This window comes from Pelmatolapia mariae, linkage group LG4, assembly GCF_036321145.2.
Source record: "Pelmatolapia mariae isolate MD_Pm_ZW linkage group LG4, Pm_UMD_F_2, whole genome shotgun sequence".
NCBI lineage: Eukaryota > Metazoa > Chordata > Actinopteri > Cichliformes > Cichlidae > Pelmatolapia > Pelmatolapia mariae.
The window spans coordinates 34,309,426-34,327,145 of record NC_086230.1 but is presented as its reverse complement, the minus strand read 5'-3'; the positions used below and the strand labels follow the sequence as shown (position 1 = coordinate 34,327,145).

The 17,720-nt window shown below is 47.4% G+C and overlaps 1 protein-coding gene across 3 annotated transcripts; it reads right to left on the bottom strand.

Moving 5' to 3' along the window:
- Positions 1-698: 698 nt before the first annotated feature.
- nlk1 (nemo-like kinase, type 1) lies at positions 699-16,955 on the bottom strand. 3 transcript variants are annotated; one of them, XM_063472531.1, is made up of 12 exons: positions 16,463-16,955; positions 15,549-15,956; positions 13,815-13,944; positions 13,671-13,726; positions 13,250-13,356; positions 12,238-12,323; positions 11,252-11,461; positions 10,728-10,829; positions 10,085-10,171; positions 7,936-8,134; positions 5,839-5,932; positions 699-5,186 (listed from the first exon to the last, which is right to left on the bottom strand). In XM_063472531.1, exons 2-12 carry the CDS (start codon positions 15,854-15,856, stop codon positions 5,138-5,140), a joined length of 1,428 nt encoding a protein of 475 aa, XP_063328601.1. In that variant the 5' UTR covers positions 15,857-15,956; positions 16,463-16,955; the 3' UTR covers positions 699-5,137. The 3 variants fall into 3 exon arrangements, with proteins under 3 accessions (XP_063328601.1, XP_063328602.1, XP_063328603.1); XM_063472532.1 differs by having other exon boundaries at positions 16,600-16,955; XM_063472533.1 differs by lacking the exon at positions 16,463-16,955 and adding an exon at positions 16,126-16,420.
- Positions 16,956-17,720: the final 765 nt, after the last annotated feature.

The following is a 17,720-nucleotide window of genomic DNA, read 5'->3' as shown; positions in this document are numbered from 1 at the left end:
CGAACACTGCCGGAGCTACAAAATCACCTTCAGCAGGCCACTGGTGTGAATGTCTCTGATTTAACAATCGGAAACACATAATGAGGATGGGATGAAGACCCAACATCCTCTAGTGGGCGCTCTGCCCAGCACCGTGAAGTCCAGCCTGCTATAAAATGCCAGAACCGGCAGGTCATCATTGGTGCTGTGTGCTTTCAGACGACAGCGCGCAGCCTCGTGTGGAGAGAGAAGTAACCTGCTGCTTCTTTTGTTCACTCCTGATCAGGCTGATCACTTCCTCAAACGATGCGCCCCCCTTCATTCCTCACACATTATCCAGAACACTTCAGTACAGATATGAAGCATCGTGATGTGGTGAGGTTTTAAAGCAGGGGTGGGGAACTCCAGGCCTCCAGGGCCGGTGTCCTGCAGGCTTTAGATGTGTCCTAAGTGACCTCCTCAACATGTCTTGAAGTTCTCCAGAGGCCTGGTAATGAACTAATCACGTGATTCATGTGTGTTGACCCAGGGTGAGATCTAAAACCTGCAGGCCTGGAGTTCCCCACCCCTGCTGTAAAGTGTTTCTTTAATTTTTTGGAGCAGAGTCACATGACTGAGGAAAGCAGATGTTTCAAAAACTGGGACGACGACATGAAATCATGCAGCGGATGCAGCGCAGCTGAAATGTCCCTTTAATGAGCCGCAGAGGAAACACGAGCCAGAGTTTTATCCAGTGTCCATTTATTTATGTATCTGTCATTCACTACTTTAACTCTAAACATTTTTTTAAGAAATTCAAGTATTTGTTGGGAACACAAGTCAAAAAAAAAAAAAACTTTGCTAAAACAAAGACAAAAACATCTTTTTAAAACATCATATTTAGAATAATCAACACATCAAGTTTCTTTTCATAGAAGAAAAACGAGTCTAATCTCTACAGCAGAGCAGCCGCCTCGCTCCGCTTCACCCGACGGCTGATCTGAGAACAGTGCAGGGAGGGAAAGACCAAACACGGGTCGCCTAAGCTGGAAGGACCTCTACGACCACGACGACAGAAACGAGGAAAGAGACGAGTCCGGAGGGAAAACGCCCGAGTGACCACGCGTCTCTCTGAAGTCAGAGTTGCACTTTTAGTCGCTGCGAACATCTGCTGAACATCTGCAGGCTGGAGAAACGACCCATTCATGAAGGAGAAGATCATCATCGACCTTTAACAGAAACTCACAGAAATATGATTTTTGACCCAATCTGCAGCAGGAAACGTGCTGTATGATATTTACATCATACCGCTTTGTTTACCTGCAAGCAACCAGAGGCTGCTCGGACCTGATTGGTCAATACAAACAAAAGTGTCTGAGTCTCTGGACGAGTGACAGGTTTTCCTGACGAGCCTCACGATCACACCGCCAAAAATAAACTTTTTTTTTTAAGAACACAAAATTGTTTCCTTGAGTTTTCTTTAAGTTTCCTAAACGGCCGTTTTCCACAGTTATTATTGAGTTTACTGTAATAACCTGCAGACGTCTGCGGCGCACGCTGAAGTAACACTCAACGCTAACATACAAACGAACCAATCACACGACCTCCTGACGACGCTTCGGTGCCACTAATCTGTTCGTGCTCGTAATTTATAAGGAGGCCAAAAAAGAAGCTTCATGATGAATAATGTCCTCACACAGCCGAGCCCGCCTCTCTGCACCCGAGCCTGTGCTGAGGAAAACAAGTTGGGCGTGAGGTGGAAGGAAACGCCTTTGAGGTTAAGGTCAAAGGTCAAAGGTCTTCACACAGAATTCTTCTGCAGGACAAACCAACCAGCAGCAGCGTTTCGGTCATGTGACTAAAGTCAGACAGAGCTGCACATGTGCAGGTGGGTTTTGTGTTTTTTTTTTTTTTTTAAGGGAACAGTTACCTAAACGTTCTCCTCTCCGGACTCGCATTAAAAAAAAAAGAAAAACCCCAAAAAATCTAATTAGATCACAACAAACAAAAACAAAATAAAAGCCTGCTAATAAAATCACTTCCTAAAGGTGAATTAAATAAAACGACCACAAAAGGTTTTCGTCATCTTCGACAAACTCAACCATTGCACAGCATTCAGACCCAAATGCTCTCCGCGGGGTAATAAATATACACATGCAGATATACAAGTCGCCCTCCGCGTTTCCACGGCGACGCGAGCTGAGGTTTCAGGGGTTCCAAGAAAGTTTAAAGAAACCAGGAGAGCGCAGGAGCGGCGAGGACGCCCGGTGCCGATCCCACCGAACCCAGGACGCGAGGCACCGCGAGCTGTGGGTTCCCCCGAGTCCTCACATCGCGAGGTTCGTGAACAGACCAAAAACAAACAAACTTCGGCTGCTTCGTCGACCCTCAGAGATCCTGAGATCCTAAAAAGCTTCTTTGCAGTCACACGGCACTAAATGGGTGGGGGAGGGGCTGCCAATCTCCAATCAGAACCAGGCTGATGGATTACACGTCTGCTCAGCCACAGGTGTGATCTCCTCAGACGTCAACCTGCTGCTTCTTGATGGGATTTTTCCTTTTTCTTTACAACAAAATGAGAAACTGAAATTATTAATTAACTACTGAGAACATCAGGATTATTAATCTGCTGGATTTCACACACAGTAAAATCTGAGCCGTATGCTTCGGTTTTAAACAGGCGCCTTTCGCATGTGAAACAGCAGCTAAAGCGGCGTCTGCTTATTTTCAAGGTGAAACCTTCAGTTTATCATTTTTTTTACCGAGCGCGTTACCAAAACCACCAGCGTGCCCCTCACAGACTGAAGGCCTGCAGGCTTGCGACCAATCACACATCAGGAGAGCCGTGAGCATCAGGCACCGCTGATCGTCGACGCTTCAACGTTTTTAATGGTTTTGAAGCTACAAACATACGACTCCGCTTCCTGTCTGCGGCCGACACATCAGGATGGAGCGGTACAAGATAAATCGGGAGCTTTTACTCTGAAAATCCTCATGAATATTTTCGGTCTTGTTCCCACCGCAGGACCAAGAACCTTTTGAGGTACTCGGGTCATTTATCTGCGTTTCCTCCACAGGAGTCCAAACAAAGCCCAGAAACTCCCTTCAGCCACTTCCTGAAGATTCCAGCTCCGAATCCTCCCACTGGTTGTTTTTGTAATTCTCATTTTGGCCACAAGGAGACGACGAGCACACAGACTGCATTTAAAAGATGGATGTTGCTGCTGCAGACGCCGTTTGGTTAGTGAAGTCCCGTTTTTCACTCGTGCTTTTAGGCGGGGACGATCTGACTGAAAACGGCACATCCCGCTGAGCCTCAGATCACCGTGACGACCATAAACTACGAATCTCCTTCATGTTTTATTCAGACGAGAAGCCGGCTGAGACCACAAACTCATCAGGAAAATGTTCGCAGAGCGACGCGCTTCTCTACAACTAACCCTTTCTGCAGCTAGGAGTCGCCCCCTGCTGGCCATTAGGAAGAATGCAGGTTTAAGGCACTTCTGCAGCGCGTTTTACACCATGCACAAGTACCATTTAGCGCAGCACTTCCTGCGGCTGAAAACGAGTGTTAGAAAGAAAAAACTAAAGAGGGAAGCTGGAAAGACTCATTTTCATCCTGACAAACACTTCAGATCACACTCAGGAAAAACAAATCTGAGCTTCTAGAGTTTAGTAAAGGAACTGTGAGTTCTCTCAGATTTAGACGTGGGAACCCGATTACAGGGCTGAAGGACGGTTCCTGGGACCTTTAGGCTCCTGGGTGGTGGAGGAAACGCACCGCTGCCGTCCCGTTAGCACACCGGGGTAACACCGCCGCCTCCTTTTGTGGTTTCACACAGTTCATCTACGAGGACACCTGAGCCTCCGCCTGACACATTGGAAAAAAAAACCCAACAAAACAACAAAACAAACAAAAAAAAAAACCCAGCAGCATTTCACCCACAACGTCCCGTCCACACCAACTCAGAGCGAGCACGAGGTAAAAGTCACTGAATCTGGAGGAATGATGGGAAAAGTGGTTTCATTTCCCCTCCAGTTTATTCTTTTTATAGAGGCTTTTATTTTTCCAGGGATTGAGGTAACCTGCCACGGTGGAGACACACCCCTGTCAAACACTCAATAAATTAAAAGAAAACGTCACCGCCGTCACTTCCTCTTCCTGTTAGCGAGGGCGGAGGAGGCGAGCGGGGAAGTGTCAGAACACACGCTGAGACGGGAGGGAAAAGTCCACATTAGGGGAGAAGCTGCCAAATATCTGCAGATATGGCCTCTTTCTGATCAGAACACCGCATCAGACGACTAAAAGCAGTCACAATTTCCTGTCGTCCTTTTCAAAATAAGAGTCTGCCACCACACAGCCTGGAGAAATGAATCTGAGGACGATGAATTCCTGATTAAACTCTCCTGCTGGACGAGGGTGAAGGGTGGTCAAACACACGGACCAAACAGCTCGCTGGGGAGGGGTGGGGGGGCAAAGGTAACCGTGTGTGCAGAAACACCTGTTGGTTAAAACCTGCTACATCTGTGAAATTGCATTATCATCACCACGCGGACGCCATGAAGACGCCGCGAGGTGAAAACACAGTGAGTGATGTGGTATTTATAAAGAAAGGAAACAAAGACCTTGGCGATGTTTGGTGGGCGATGACGTCATACCGACCAACCCATTACATCGTAGGCAGCCCCGCCCCCCACCGTGTTTATCGCCTTTTCGAATGAATCCGTATTGCACAGGGCTGGAATGACTTCAAACATCAACTAAGCATCGAATCTACCAAACAGTTAAAATCTTTAAAGTCTCTACGAACACATGAAAATCCAAATCCAGTTCACTTCTTGTGTCTCACGTCAGCAGCTTTTTTTTTCTTTTCTTTTTTTAAATTTGGTTTTTTTTTGTTTGTTTGTTTTTTTTTTTTAAGTTCAGCACCGAAAAACGCCGAGCGTCAGAAGTTTGGGTCGAATCATGGGGGAGGAAATATTTCAGGTTTTTCACGAGGTCCTGATGTGGGCGGGTGAGACGTTCTCCTCCAGGTGAAGGGGGAAAAAAAAAAAAAAAAAAAAAAAAAAAAGGAGAAGAAGAAAAGATGACCCAAACTCTTCAGTGCTTTCAGATGCCACAGCCAATGAAATCCCCTCTCAAACTGCCGTCACTCCTCGAGATGCAGAGGAGCGCCGTTCATCTCTCCTCCTTCCTGGACACCTTAGAGGAGTGCCACGCAGTGGACCTGTGGAAACAAAGACGGAGGCAGAGACGGTGAGTGTTCACCAGGTGGGGCAACATCACAGTCCTCCTTAAAGAGACAGACGCTCATTTTCCTATTAGAGGCAATACTGAGGTCACCTTATTCAATTTAATGTATACAGCACCAAACCACAACAGCAGCCTCCTCAAGGCGGTTTATATTGTAACCCCAACAATCAGACGGCCCCCTACGAGCAAACACTTGGCAACAGTGGGAACAAAAAAACTCCCTTTTAACAGGAAGAAACCTCCAGTAGAATCAGGCTCAGACGTGGTGTGGAGGAGAGATTAATAATTAAATGCAGAGGTGTATAAACAGGGATTAAGGAAGAAGTCTAAGGAGCTTGGAAAGAAAAGCGTCTGGACTTCTTTAAGTTGCTTGAAGACTTGAAGTGTTTAAGACTTAAAGACTTAAAAGTTGAATGAAGAAGACGCCTCTATGAGCTGCACTCGGTGACAGTAGGAATAAAGAACTCCTTTTAAACAGGAAGAGACCACAAACAGAGCCAGATCAGGCTTATCTTGTAGTTTTGCACTGAGTCTATGTTATCAGTTTCAGCACAAACGCAGTGATTTTAATGTCGCCTTGTTTTCCTCAACCCATCCTGAAGTCCTGCCCTCCTCATCCTCCTCACCTGATGAAGGTCTTGAAGGCAGCACTCTGAGGATTGATGCACAGCGGCACCCGTTTGCCCTGCTGGTGCTCCGTGATGAAGCGATGGATCAACTCTGAGGACAGAAACGGGATCATCAGCCGCAATCAGTCGCAAACATCACAAAGCAAGCTTACAGCTGCTCTTCGTTTTCATGCTACGGTTCCAGTTATGGAGGACAAACTGCAAAAATCGTTATATATAAAAAAAACAAAAAAACCCCACAGTATACCACACACACCACAAAGAATAATAAAATATCTAAATTAAATACGGTATTATAGAAAAACAAATAATTTCAAGAGTTTCAAATCATCTCGATGATGATTTCACCAGTTTTAGACCTCCACACTCCACCTTTCACAGTGAAGGCTACTGCTCTCTCACAGTTACTGTTTGTTTGTAGGGCTTTTATTATGAAAGGTAAAGAGGATGTTTGTCTTGTTTGACTGTGCGACATCAATCACCTGCTGCTGGGAAAATTAAAGTAAAAACCTGTAACAAACATTACGTGACTAGGGCTGGGCCATAATATACCGTTCACGGTAATACCGGTACAATGTTAGGCAGCGATAAGAAAATGGAATATTGGTAAAACGCGCATGCGCAGTGCCTTTGTTTTCGTGTGCACATGGCCGAAAAAGCATGGCGGAAACAGAGAATGTGAAGGGAGAAAGCGGATCATTGAGTGAAACGGATGAACCAGAACTGGTTTGTAAAAATGCTGCAACTTCAGTGATGTGGAACTGGTTTGGTGTTTGTCCGTCAGATACACAACAAAGCACTTTTTTTTTTGTAGAACATGCAAGCGGGCCGTCGTTATTGCTGTATTTGTCGGACTAAGGTGGTTGTAAATCTGGGAGTAATCTGGGTCCTAAACTCCGTCTGCATCAGGTCCCAAAGTCAAACGAACACTGCAGCATCACTGAGAGTTAAAAACTGTCTAAATTCTTTCATCTGTAATAAAATGATCAGCGTTGCTGCTTTACCAGGTGTAACTATGAAGTTTAAGATCCAGGCATCCATGAAAACAGGATTTATTACATTTAACGGAGTTAGAAGTTAGCAGGACGTTAGCGGAAGTTAGCTCGCTAGTTTCGCTAGTTACCTAAGCATGATATAGCATGTTCTGACTGAGAGATTTCTGAAAAAATTCAAACGTACAGCTCTGCTATCACTTCCAACATAAAGAAGACGGAAAACTAAACAGCAGTGACGTTTGTAGGGTTACTGAAGTTGGGCTAGCTGGTATATAATGATGTGCTACGTGATTGTTAGCGACACAGCTATGTTAGCATAACATAAACAGTGAAGCTGGAGGATGAACGCTAACTTTTTTCCACTCGATAAAAGTTAACGTGAAGGTTCCTGATGGTTAGAGACAAATGCAATCGCATAGCAGGATGCTGTAAACGGACCAAACTTCAGTCAGGAGAACAACTGAGATCATCCATCCACAATATGAGGTTAGTCATTAATATACTGCAACAACCTGGGAATAGAGCAGCTGTGATAGAATACAGCATTAATGAATCAATGGTACAGAAGTGGAGGAAGCAAGAAGAATGAGTTGAATAAAGTTTGATTTATCTGACTGCTTTGTTTTGCTTAATGTGTCTTATAATCCCGTGCACCTTATGGTCCGAAAAATACGTATTTGACTTTTTTATTTGGCACACTGCAGTTTAATGTTGCAAAGCACCTCTTTTTAACTTCAGTGGATATTATACATGGTTATGCTCAGGATATGTCAGCCCATTTCTACTGGAAATGCCTTTTGGTTAAACGTTCAGCAAGGAATTTGCATTTGCACTGTTAAATGTTTATATAGCTTTAATGCACATAAAAAACAGCTGCTTGTTTAAGTGAAAATAAATGGATGGGTTTTTTGTAACTTTTGTAAAGTTGTGGAGTTGTATTTTGTCTCACATCAATTATATCGTTATCGCAAATTTTCAAATATATATCGTGATAAATATTTTTGGCCATATCGCCCTGCTCTATACGTGACCCAGAGCGAGTCGCGCGTTCATGCTCAGACTGCCGCCAAAGGAAAGCATCACGGTGCCGCCCGCGTACCTTTTCCCTGCCACACTGACAGCAGGCTGTTCTCGTAGCTGTGGCTGAACGGACGCTCGGCGACCGGCTCAAAGTCCCGGGTGTAAACTCGCCCGCTGGGGACGGAGTAGCAGCACTGACACATGCAGGTGTGGTAACGAAGACGCCCTTCGTCCAGGTAAGGGTGGGAGAGGGCGTCGCTGCCCGAAATCCTCTTCGCCTGAAGAGAAGAGCAGAGGAACAGTGAATAATTCTCCAGCTGACGGATTCAGGTGAGACCTTCACCTGCAGTCACATGACCAAGCAGCAGCAAACCTCACTGAGCTGAAACTTTTCTCTGATTGGTCCTTCACAGGTTCACTTTGAGTGCTGATTGGCTGCAGAGGCTCACCTGCATGCATATGAAGCCAGAGAGGGCGGAGCATGGGGCTCCCATGCTTTTAGTATTTAGTTTCAGGGCGAAGTCTGAATGCGACAGCGCTGTGTCGCCGCTTCCTGCTCATCTTCCTCATCGGGGCTCCCGGCGCCTCGTCTCAGGTTTGAGCTTTCTCTAATTTGTGATGTTTAAAGTTTCTTGAAGTGCCATTTCATTTTTAGGATGGTTTGAGCCACTGATTTAAGGACAGCAACACATTTAAAAAAATATAACTGCATAACTACAATAACAACATTGACCCCTTACTGGTCCATGTAACACACCCATATACACATTAGTTAGGAAGACGTCTCCTGGGTTTTAAAAGCATGTGAGTGCATTTAGTCTCACAGTTTATTAAAGAGTTTAATCAGCAGAGTTTGAATTGTCAAAAACAAACAATTTTAATTTGATGCTTTGTCAACACAGGGCGCTGATGAGTGTAGAGGAGTACAACATGAGAGGACCAAGTACTGAGCCCTGTGGAACACCCTCAAGAAAACTACCAAACTACCAGTCACACACATTCAGGTCAAAACCAATGAAGCCAGGTGTGTCACGTGAACATCTGTCCTGCTGGACTAAAACCAGCGCTCAGCTAACGAGTGACACCTGAACATTCATGAGATTTCTAAACCTTTCCCCAAGCAGGAGTTTGGCAGTGGATCAACAGTTGTGCTCGATCGTGTCACCACTTTCATGGAAAGGCCGTACACGTGCTGCTTTTCATACAGCACAAATATCCACAGACACAAGGCGTAACCTGGACACAGAGTTAAGGTCTCAGTGTGAGCAGAAGATTTAAAATGTCAGACGAGCTGCATTAAATCCACTCTGAGACGAAACGCTAACAAAAATCAGTCCAGTTCCTCGAATGAAATATGAAAATCTGCACTTCAAGCATCTGTTTGGTTTTTAAATCCACGGTGGTGAGAGAGAGAGGAAAACACCCACACTGCGTCACTGTGACAAAAGCACAGCTGTGGAAACATCTGGGCTGCACCGCCCAGAGTTCCACCTTCTGGCTGCAGTAGTGAGTTACATCACAATGGATACTTATCAGTGGGACAGAAACAATTCTTTTCCTAATTCAACGACAGTTCAAACACAGTTTTCTGTGCTGACGTCACTGTGAGTCGCCTCAGGTGTTACAGCTAAACCTCAGCTGCAGTGATTCCAGGGTTTTTCCTGCATCCAGAAAACAGCTTTTCTTCTTCTTTTTAAAAAAAATCGGTTTAATTTCCTCAGCACTAAATATGATATCTGGTAACAGCAACAGTACGTGGCTCTCCTGAAGGCCAAACTGTGACAAGGAAAAACCCTGAAGACCCATCAAGTCAGCTGGTGTTACTTACAAGTCCACAAGACCCGCTCGCCAAATCACTCGCCAATAACTAAAAACCCAGAGATTTACCGCCATCATGCTCGCTCTCTTCCGAGCTTCCTGCCAGGGTCGCCGACTCCTCTTCCTTCTTCTAACATCTAGAGTCGTAGCCAATGGTGTATGCCGCTCACCAAACTTACACCCTGAAAGAAGCGGCGAGGGCACCGAGCGGGAACGAAAGCCGAGCAGACCTCCCCGTTACAGGCGACGCGACTTAAAGCTGTTCGTTAGAGTAAAACAGCTGCAGCGTTAATTCAGACCGAGGTGTCCACGTTTGGGTCACAACAGCAAACATTAAACAGAACAAGCTGAAGGTCAGAGAAAACGACAGAGCGCCGGAGGAGCCGGACATCAGCTCAGCATCAACTCACCGGATCAAAGACCAGCATCCGGCAGAGGAGGTGCACGGCCTCGTGGGTCGCTCCGTCAGACAGCATGTAGAGCACCGACAGCGACGGCTGAGGACCAGAAACAGCACGAACAACAAGTCAGCACCAGAGACGCTGAGACGATCAACACAGGCTCAAAGAATGAATGCAGCAGAGTTACATTCAATGTTTTTAAAACTCAAAAGTGTTGAAAAAAAGAATTAAAACTTTAAGATTTCAGGTTAAAGTGTTTGTGATCGTCTGTGGTGCAAAAGTTTCAGACTTTTATCGACACAAAAACATGAATTCTGATTGTTTGTGCTAATGTGAGTCTGTGCAGCTGTAACGCAGCAGAACTTTAGGTCAGATCTGATCTTCCATCATTTTTAGCTGTTCACTGGTTTTAACCTCACTCTGTCCCACATTTCCCAGTAAACCCACCTCATTACCTGGCAGACATTTTGGATGTGTAATGCGTCTGCAAAGCGTTACACAACCACCACGCGTTAGCGGGAGCTGCGGGGTGACCGAGTGGGCGGCTGCTGTGAACACACGTGGGTAATAAAAGAAAGCAACGCGGCCTTCTTCCAGAGCAGAGAGTGGCGTGCTGCCGCTCAGCTTACGAGCACACCATGCAGTCACGTACCGGTTTGTGCGGCCCCCTCAGGATGTGGGCCCGGGCGCCCTCGCAGGCCGCTGCCAGGGCCGACAGAGGTGGCGTTCCCAGCAGGTCGGTGATCAGGTCCAGCTGCGACACAGAGACAGACCGCTTCACATCACAGAAGACCAAACAAAGGTTTCCTTTGGATTTGTGGAAGGATCCTCAGAGCTGGAACAGCCGTGCCGCCATCTTTAATCCGACTTTCCACGGCACGACTCAAACACTGATTCTACCTGAGCCGAGTCCACAGGTGAAACATTTTAACATGTTCATATAAACTGAAATTAAAGCTGAGAGGTGGATGTGCATCAAAAGTTCAAAGGTCAAAGTTACGCATACATACCTGAACATCATCTTAGCCACACCTCTGAACTAACAGGAGGAGGAGCTAACCCTGTCACCTGACTGCACTCACTGATTGAACCTGTTATCAGCAGCTCTGTCGCTCTGCAGGTTTTTTTGTTTTTAAATGAATGTGTTGCCGGTTGCCGTGGCGCCCGGCGTCTCACCTGCTGAATGGGACTCTGAGCCTGGAAGAGGATGCGTCGCCCCAGCAGCTCGGCGAAGATGCAGCCCACCGACCACACGTCGATGGCCGAGCTGTAGTGCCGGCAGCCCATCAGCACCTCCGGCGCCCTGTAGTACTGAGTCACCACCTCCTGCGTCATGTGACGTGACGGGTCGGGCTCCTCCACGCGCGCCAGGCCGAAGTCACAAATCTGAGCAAAATGGAAAAACGTCAACAGCTCTATCCGAGTCACTCGAGCAAGCAGCCGATTGGCTTCCTCGTGTTTTGGAAAGGCGGCAACTTTTGTCCCTCCCACAGTGCGGCGTCAGGCCCAAACGCAGCAAAGACGTTTCAACGCCACTAAAATCTGAGTAAACTTTCCAACGAGTCGTTTCCTCAGACTTATCGGCTCCTCCTGCGTGTGCTTGGTGTAGAGCTACAAACGCCGCTGTGAGATCATCGCCGTCTCTGAGCTGTGACGTCTCATTGTGCCTAACAAACATCACCTGGTACAGGTCGGAAAAGTATCTGTTCTATGCGTTAATTATTGCCACAACGATCGTGTTTTAAATAAAGCGCGCCGCTTCTCATTTTTGCCCTTAAAAAGCTCAAACAGACGCCCTCGTTCAGTCACTAAACCCCGCCCCTTTTCCACTGCAGTCTCTCCAGTTTCAGCTTTAACTGGTGATTTTATGAACGGGAGCCGTGCGTGTCTCTGCACCACGCCTGCCACAGACTGGGGATCTGTGACCCCCCCGCCCTTAAACAGCTGTGATAGGCTCCACCCCCTGGATCATCAGAAAACCGTTCCAACGTTTTAGCCGCCTGCACTGACCGTGGTGGTTTTGCAGGTGTTGATTTTGCATCTCGACCGTAACGCAGAGCAGCACAAGTTACCATGGCAATGTACTTGGTAACAAGCGAACCGCCTTCATAACCCCGGTAACCAGGCTTCGCGGCCTCTGATACAGGTGAGTGTGGCGTTACCTTGAGCAGGCAGTTGCTGTTGACCAGCAGGTTTCCGGGTTTGATGTCTCTGTGCAGGATCCCAGCGGAGTGCAGGTACTTCAAACCTGGACAGGAAACAGAGGAGGTCAGAGTTTTAAGCCTTTACCTGCTGAACCTCGATTCTGCACCGCTTCTAAACATCTGTATCGATATGCGCCGAGGTCGTCACCTTTATGGAGGAAAGAGTTAAAGTCGTCCTCCTGGTGAGCGACGACAACGTTTAAATCAGCGGTCCCCACCCTTTTTTGCGCCACGGTCCGGTTTATGTCCAACAATATTTTCACAGACCGGCCTTTAAGGTGTCGCAGACAACAAAATCAAACCAGTACCGGCACCAAAAAAAAGAAGATTTATTCATAACACACAGGGAAAGACCGGGGAAACCGAGTGAACGATAAAACCTTGAAAACCATAAATTTAACACCCGGGCCTCAACTCTCACGGACCGGTACTGGTCCATGGCCCGGGGGTTGGGGACTGCTGGTTTAAACCACCAGCATCACTGTGATGACTTCTTTCACTCTCCTCCATTTCTGCTATTCTGCTTCCATCTCGAGACATCACACGCCACCGACCCGCCCGGCGAGGTGACGAGAACAACTAACTCCCAGAACTACAGCGGGAAACTTACGGATACTTCCTCCAGTGAAGTTTTAAATTTCATTACTAATCTGAGATTTAAAGAGAAAAATGGACTTCCTCTAAAGCCACTAATAAAGCCTGCAGTAGGACACACTGTTCGCTGCAGGTCTGCGGCTTATGAGACCATCACAGAAAAGTAAACATATAAACAGAAACCGAGGCAGCGAGACTGAACGACTGTTTAAATATAGGCCGAGGCATTCGGAGGCGGATGATGATCGGCAGCGTTGCCTCTTCAGGAGAGAGATGGACGTGTGCGTTTGAAGCCGGCGATGTATTTAAATCTCGTACTGAACACGATTATGTCGCTCGGCCTGTGCGGCGGTGGGACGCGAAAGAGCCGGCTCACCTCGGAGGATCTGGTAGAGGAAGACCTTGATGTGGTCGGTGGTGAGCGGCTGAGGAGACACGATCACTTTGTGGAGGTCGCTCTGCATCAGCTCTGTTATCACGTAGCTGCGGGGCGGTTAGCAGTCAAGGAAAAAAAATAAAATAAAATGCACACGCTCACACACGGACTGACCTCCGCCTACACGAGCACGACGCATCGCCCAGCACCGGCCTCCGAGGCGGGGGAGCGCCGGGGCCGCTCAGCGAAAAGTGCCGATATAACATTTTTTAGAAATGATGCACATTAAATATTCATCAGCAGCCTCGTACTTCACATCTGCGAGGAGCTGGATTTAGACCGGACACCGGCGGCTAAATTAAGCGAGTTAAAGGAGGACGTGAGGGAGAACTAATGAGGAGAAACTGGGACAGAAGGATACATCTCCTCGAAGCAGTCGATCTGCGGAGGCTGCAGAATGTCCAGAGCTGACAGAACCTGCATGGAGAGAGAAAAACCGGCATCAGCTCAGCGTCTACATCCAAATAAGGCCCTCTTCAAAATAAAAGCGCCCGCAGGTCGTTACATTGTCGTGTTTGAAGAAGCACAGCATCCGCAGCTCTCTGAAGACCCTCTTGCAGGAGACCAGGTTCTGGAAGACGTTGGGCATCTTCTTCAAAGCCACCTTCCGGCCGTCCCGAGGATCGGTCACCGACCTGTGAGGAAACGAGGCGCACGCTTCCTGTCACAGCTAGAAGACAGTCTGACGACACAGTTTAGGGTCGTTCAGTCTGCAGACACACAACAGCTAACTGCTGCTCAAAGTGAATAAAGTTACAGTGAGTCACAGGTTCAGTGCAGCTAACGGCCTGAGCAACTCTAGTGCATGACACAAAGCAGGCCTCAGGCCATGTTTTAATAATGGCGGGCTAATCCTTTAAGTTTGGGCTGAAAGACTGAAAACGCTGCATCCAAGAGATGAGACGGTGCTGCTGGAGGACAGGTGCAGTTACCAAAGTGTGGGGCTCACGTCACACACCTACATCAGCCTCACTGTGAAGCAGAGGGCATGTTCATATGGATGCAACTGCAAATTAGCAGTGTATTCCTTATATGCTGATGCCAAACCACATGCAGGGACGTGCACGCCCACGGTACCAGAAGATCAGGGCCAAACATTTTTACTATGACTGTTTAACCAACACGACTCATAAACGTACACAGGAAACATAATTAAAGCTTCACAGTAAATGTGCTGGCCCCTCTTTGGGCTGCAGCGTCTCTGGTGAGGTGGACGGCGCTAATCTAAAGACGAGGGAAACAAGCTGCTCATCTGCACACGGCTTCACCGTGGAAAACAGAGACATTTATTTAAAAAAAAAAAAAAAAACAGTGAGGGGGAGCTCTGATTGGTGAGTTATATTAAAATGAATCCCTGTATGAGGTCTTTAAATCTCCAATGTGATTATTAAAGTAAACTGAACAGAGTGTGGAAGACAAGACAAAGAAGAGCGGCATCAGCTCCTTTGACCTTTAACCTTTTAATAAATCTTGTTTTACTGAGCCTCTGCACCACGCCATCACTGCAGGACAGTGAAGCGAGTGTTTCACTCTCATTTCTGCCTGAAGAAAGATGCCAGGAGGCTGTAAACTGCATTTAAGAGAACATTTCTGAATTAGCAGCCTGTCACAGACCCCCCCTCCTTCTCCCAGCAGCGAAGATGATGCTGTTGTAGTTTGCGGTGGAGCCTCAGGCGGCTGTGGTTTGGTTTACAGTAATGATGTGCAGTTCTCACAGACAAACAGTTTTACTCTCCAAACTCCACCTCCTATACCAGCTGGGAAGCAGCCATGATGTTTACCTGCCAACATTCCGGTCGTGAATCCAGCCCGGCTTACATAACAGTAAACACACACATATTTTTCACCATTTTCTAACACGTTCTACACGACCTGTTGACTTATCGGCCCACTGACAACCAATCACACGGGTTCAGGCTTTATCCAAAACACACAACCCTGAGGACAGCTTGGTCAGGTTACAGTTGGGAGGCAAGGCCTCACGCTGCAGCTGTGCAGAGCATCAAAGGTCTAAAACCACTCAAACCAGCTAAACCAGAAATGATCAGATCAGATGAACCCAGATGGAGATGAGGTGATGCCATCTTGTGTGGTGACAGTTTGAGCGCATGTAAACAAAGATGGAGCTGAGCCTGAAAATTAAGTTTCAAGTCTGCACAAACAAGATGGAAGTCGGAGCAGAGGGAGCTTTCTGACAGCAGGAATGTGAGGCATGATTACGATCACAGCGTTTTCTTACCAAACAACTCCAAATGCGCCATAACCGATGGGCCGGTCTGGCTCCATCTCTGCGGGGCTCGGCACCTCGCTGGCTGGGTTGCTGTAGGGCTGAGGCACCGCCGCGCCGCCGCCGGTGCTTCCTCCGAGGGCTGTGGGGTGACGAGGGGTCCCTGCCGGGGCGGTGGGTCCGGTGAGGCACGGTGTGGCGCTGAGGCCCGTGGAGGGGGCTCCGCAGGAGGAGCTCACGCAGAAATACTTGTGGCCCAGCTCAGAGCCCGGAAATAGGTCTCCACACACGGTCTGCCGGCCTGCGCCGTGAAATGCCATCCTCCTCCCGGAGCACCACCCGGACACGGTCGCGTTATCTGCCGCTGCCTGCTGCTGCTAGGCTCGGAGGACCCGCAGCTCCCCGCTCAGCATGCCCAGCCTGTGAAGGAGGCAGACACACGTCAACGCGCTGTGGCTTGAAACACATTTAAACACGTTCACAGGCCGAAGTGTGCTAGTTAAATCCGGGCTAAATCCAGGCCCGCGGCGGAACGGACCTCCGACACAGCCGAGCCGAGCCACCTTTGTTTGTATCTGGCTGCTCTCACCTGGTTAGTGGAGCAGCTAGCATCCCCCGGCTAACTAACGAGTCAGCGTCCAAAAACAGAAATATAAAATAATCCACCCGCTGCTCCATCACCCAGCTCGGCTGCACAGAGACCACAGCACCCACTCAAGCACACGCATCGATATTCACTCTTATTTTTCTTCTAAAACCACCAATAAAATAAAAACGCGTCCAGGCGTCCGCAGCTAACCAGCTGTTCTGGCTAACCAGTTAACCCCCCCGATGACCCACATAACCATCACCGGCCGGACGAGCTGACCTAGATCGACTAAGAAGGCGAGCTTTACCCCGCGAGGTCCCAAAATGAGCCTACAAACCTGACTCGGTTAAGCAGCCGATAGCATGACACGGAAACGGGCTTAAAGAAGGCGAGAAAAGCCGAGTTAAATCCTCGAGCTAGCCGGGATGGTTAGCCAGCGGAGCCGCTAGCTGCAGCTAGCTGCGGGCTGCTCACTAGCTGGCCGCGGCGCCGTCACAGGCGGAGAAGAAGCGTCCATATAGGCGGTTTCTCCTCTTTTCCGGGTGGAGGTTCATCCAGCGGCAGGTTCCGAGCGGGGCTTCGACCCAGCAGGGCTTCGGCTCCGGACTACAGCGACAGCTTAGCCCGGCTAGCCTGTAGGAGGAGCAGGTGAAGCCGGATGGGGGAGGGTGGAGGATTTTTTTTTCCCCACTCTGCTGTAAACACTGGGTGACAAATTAAAGGAAAAAACGAGGATAAATGCAGGTGCTTCCTGACACAGGTGCGCCACATGGTAACAGCCAATCAGCATCCAGCCCTGTTCTGCACAGGTGTGAACACAGCAGGCAGGTTCAGCGGATTCTGGAGGCGTTTAAAATGAATAAACAGGGCTGATTGTTGGCGTCCATTATTGGTGCAAATTCTGGTATCGGTAGGACCCCACGTAAACACACGGCCGCTATCCCCGATAACAATGCCGATACTTTCATCCAGCTAATGTAGGGGAGAGGTGAATCATCATCATGTTTGCAAATTCTGAACACATTTTAATGAGCACTACATCACTGTTGTTTTTACTTTCCATAATAATTAGATAATACAACAGAAGATATTTCAGAATATTTCATTTTAAAACTTTTTTGGAGTCCTACGATGTAAATGTGCGTCTCTGAAGAACTCAGAGTCACCATCTGCTGTCTGTAAAATAAAATAGACATCAATACAAATTCTATATTTATATGCATATTTTATAAAATGATCTTTTTCCCATTTAGTGGAGTAGTAGTATTTTTAATGTATTTTTCCATGAGAAAAAATTATTTAACTACGCACTGAAACAATGTATCGATCTGAGCGTTCGTATCAATATTTGGATCATTCAGTCCGCCTCTACCGTTTATACACAGTCAGTATTTGGATTATTATATAATACTCTGATAATCGGTCATCATTGGGTTATATGGAGGACTCAAACTGCCAAAATTTAACATAAATAACTCAAATCAAGTCAAAATATATTTAAATTAATTGAATTAGTATTTTATAAAATGTGGCAAAAATGTCTTTTAACCTGAATTAACAAATACAAAATATAGAAATTTACAGGCAAAATAAAA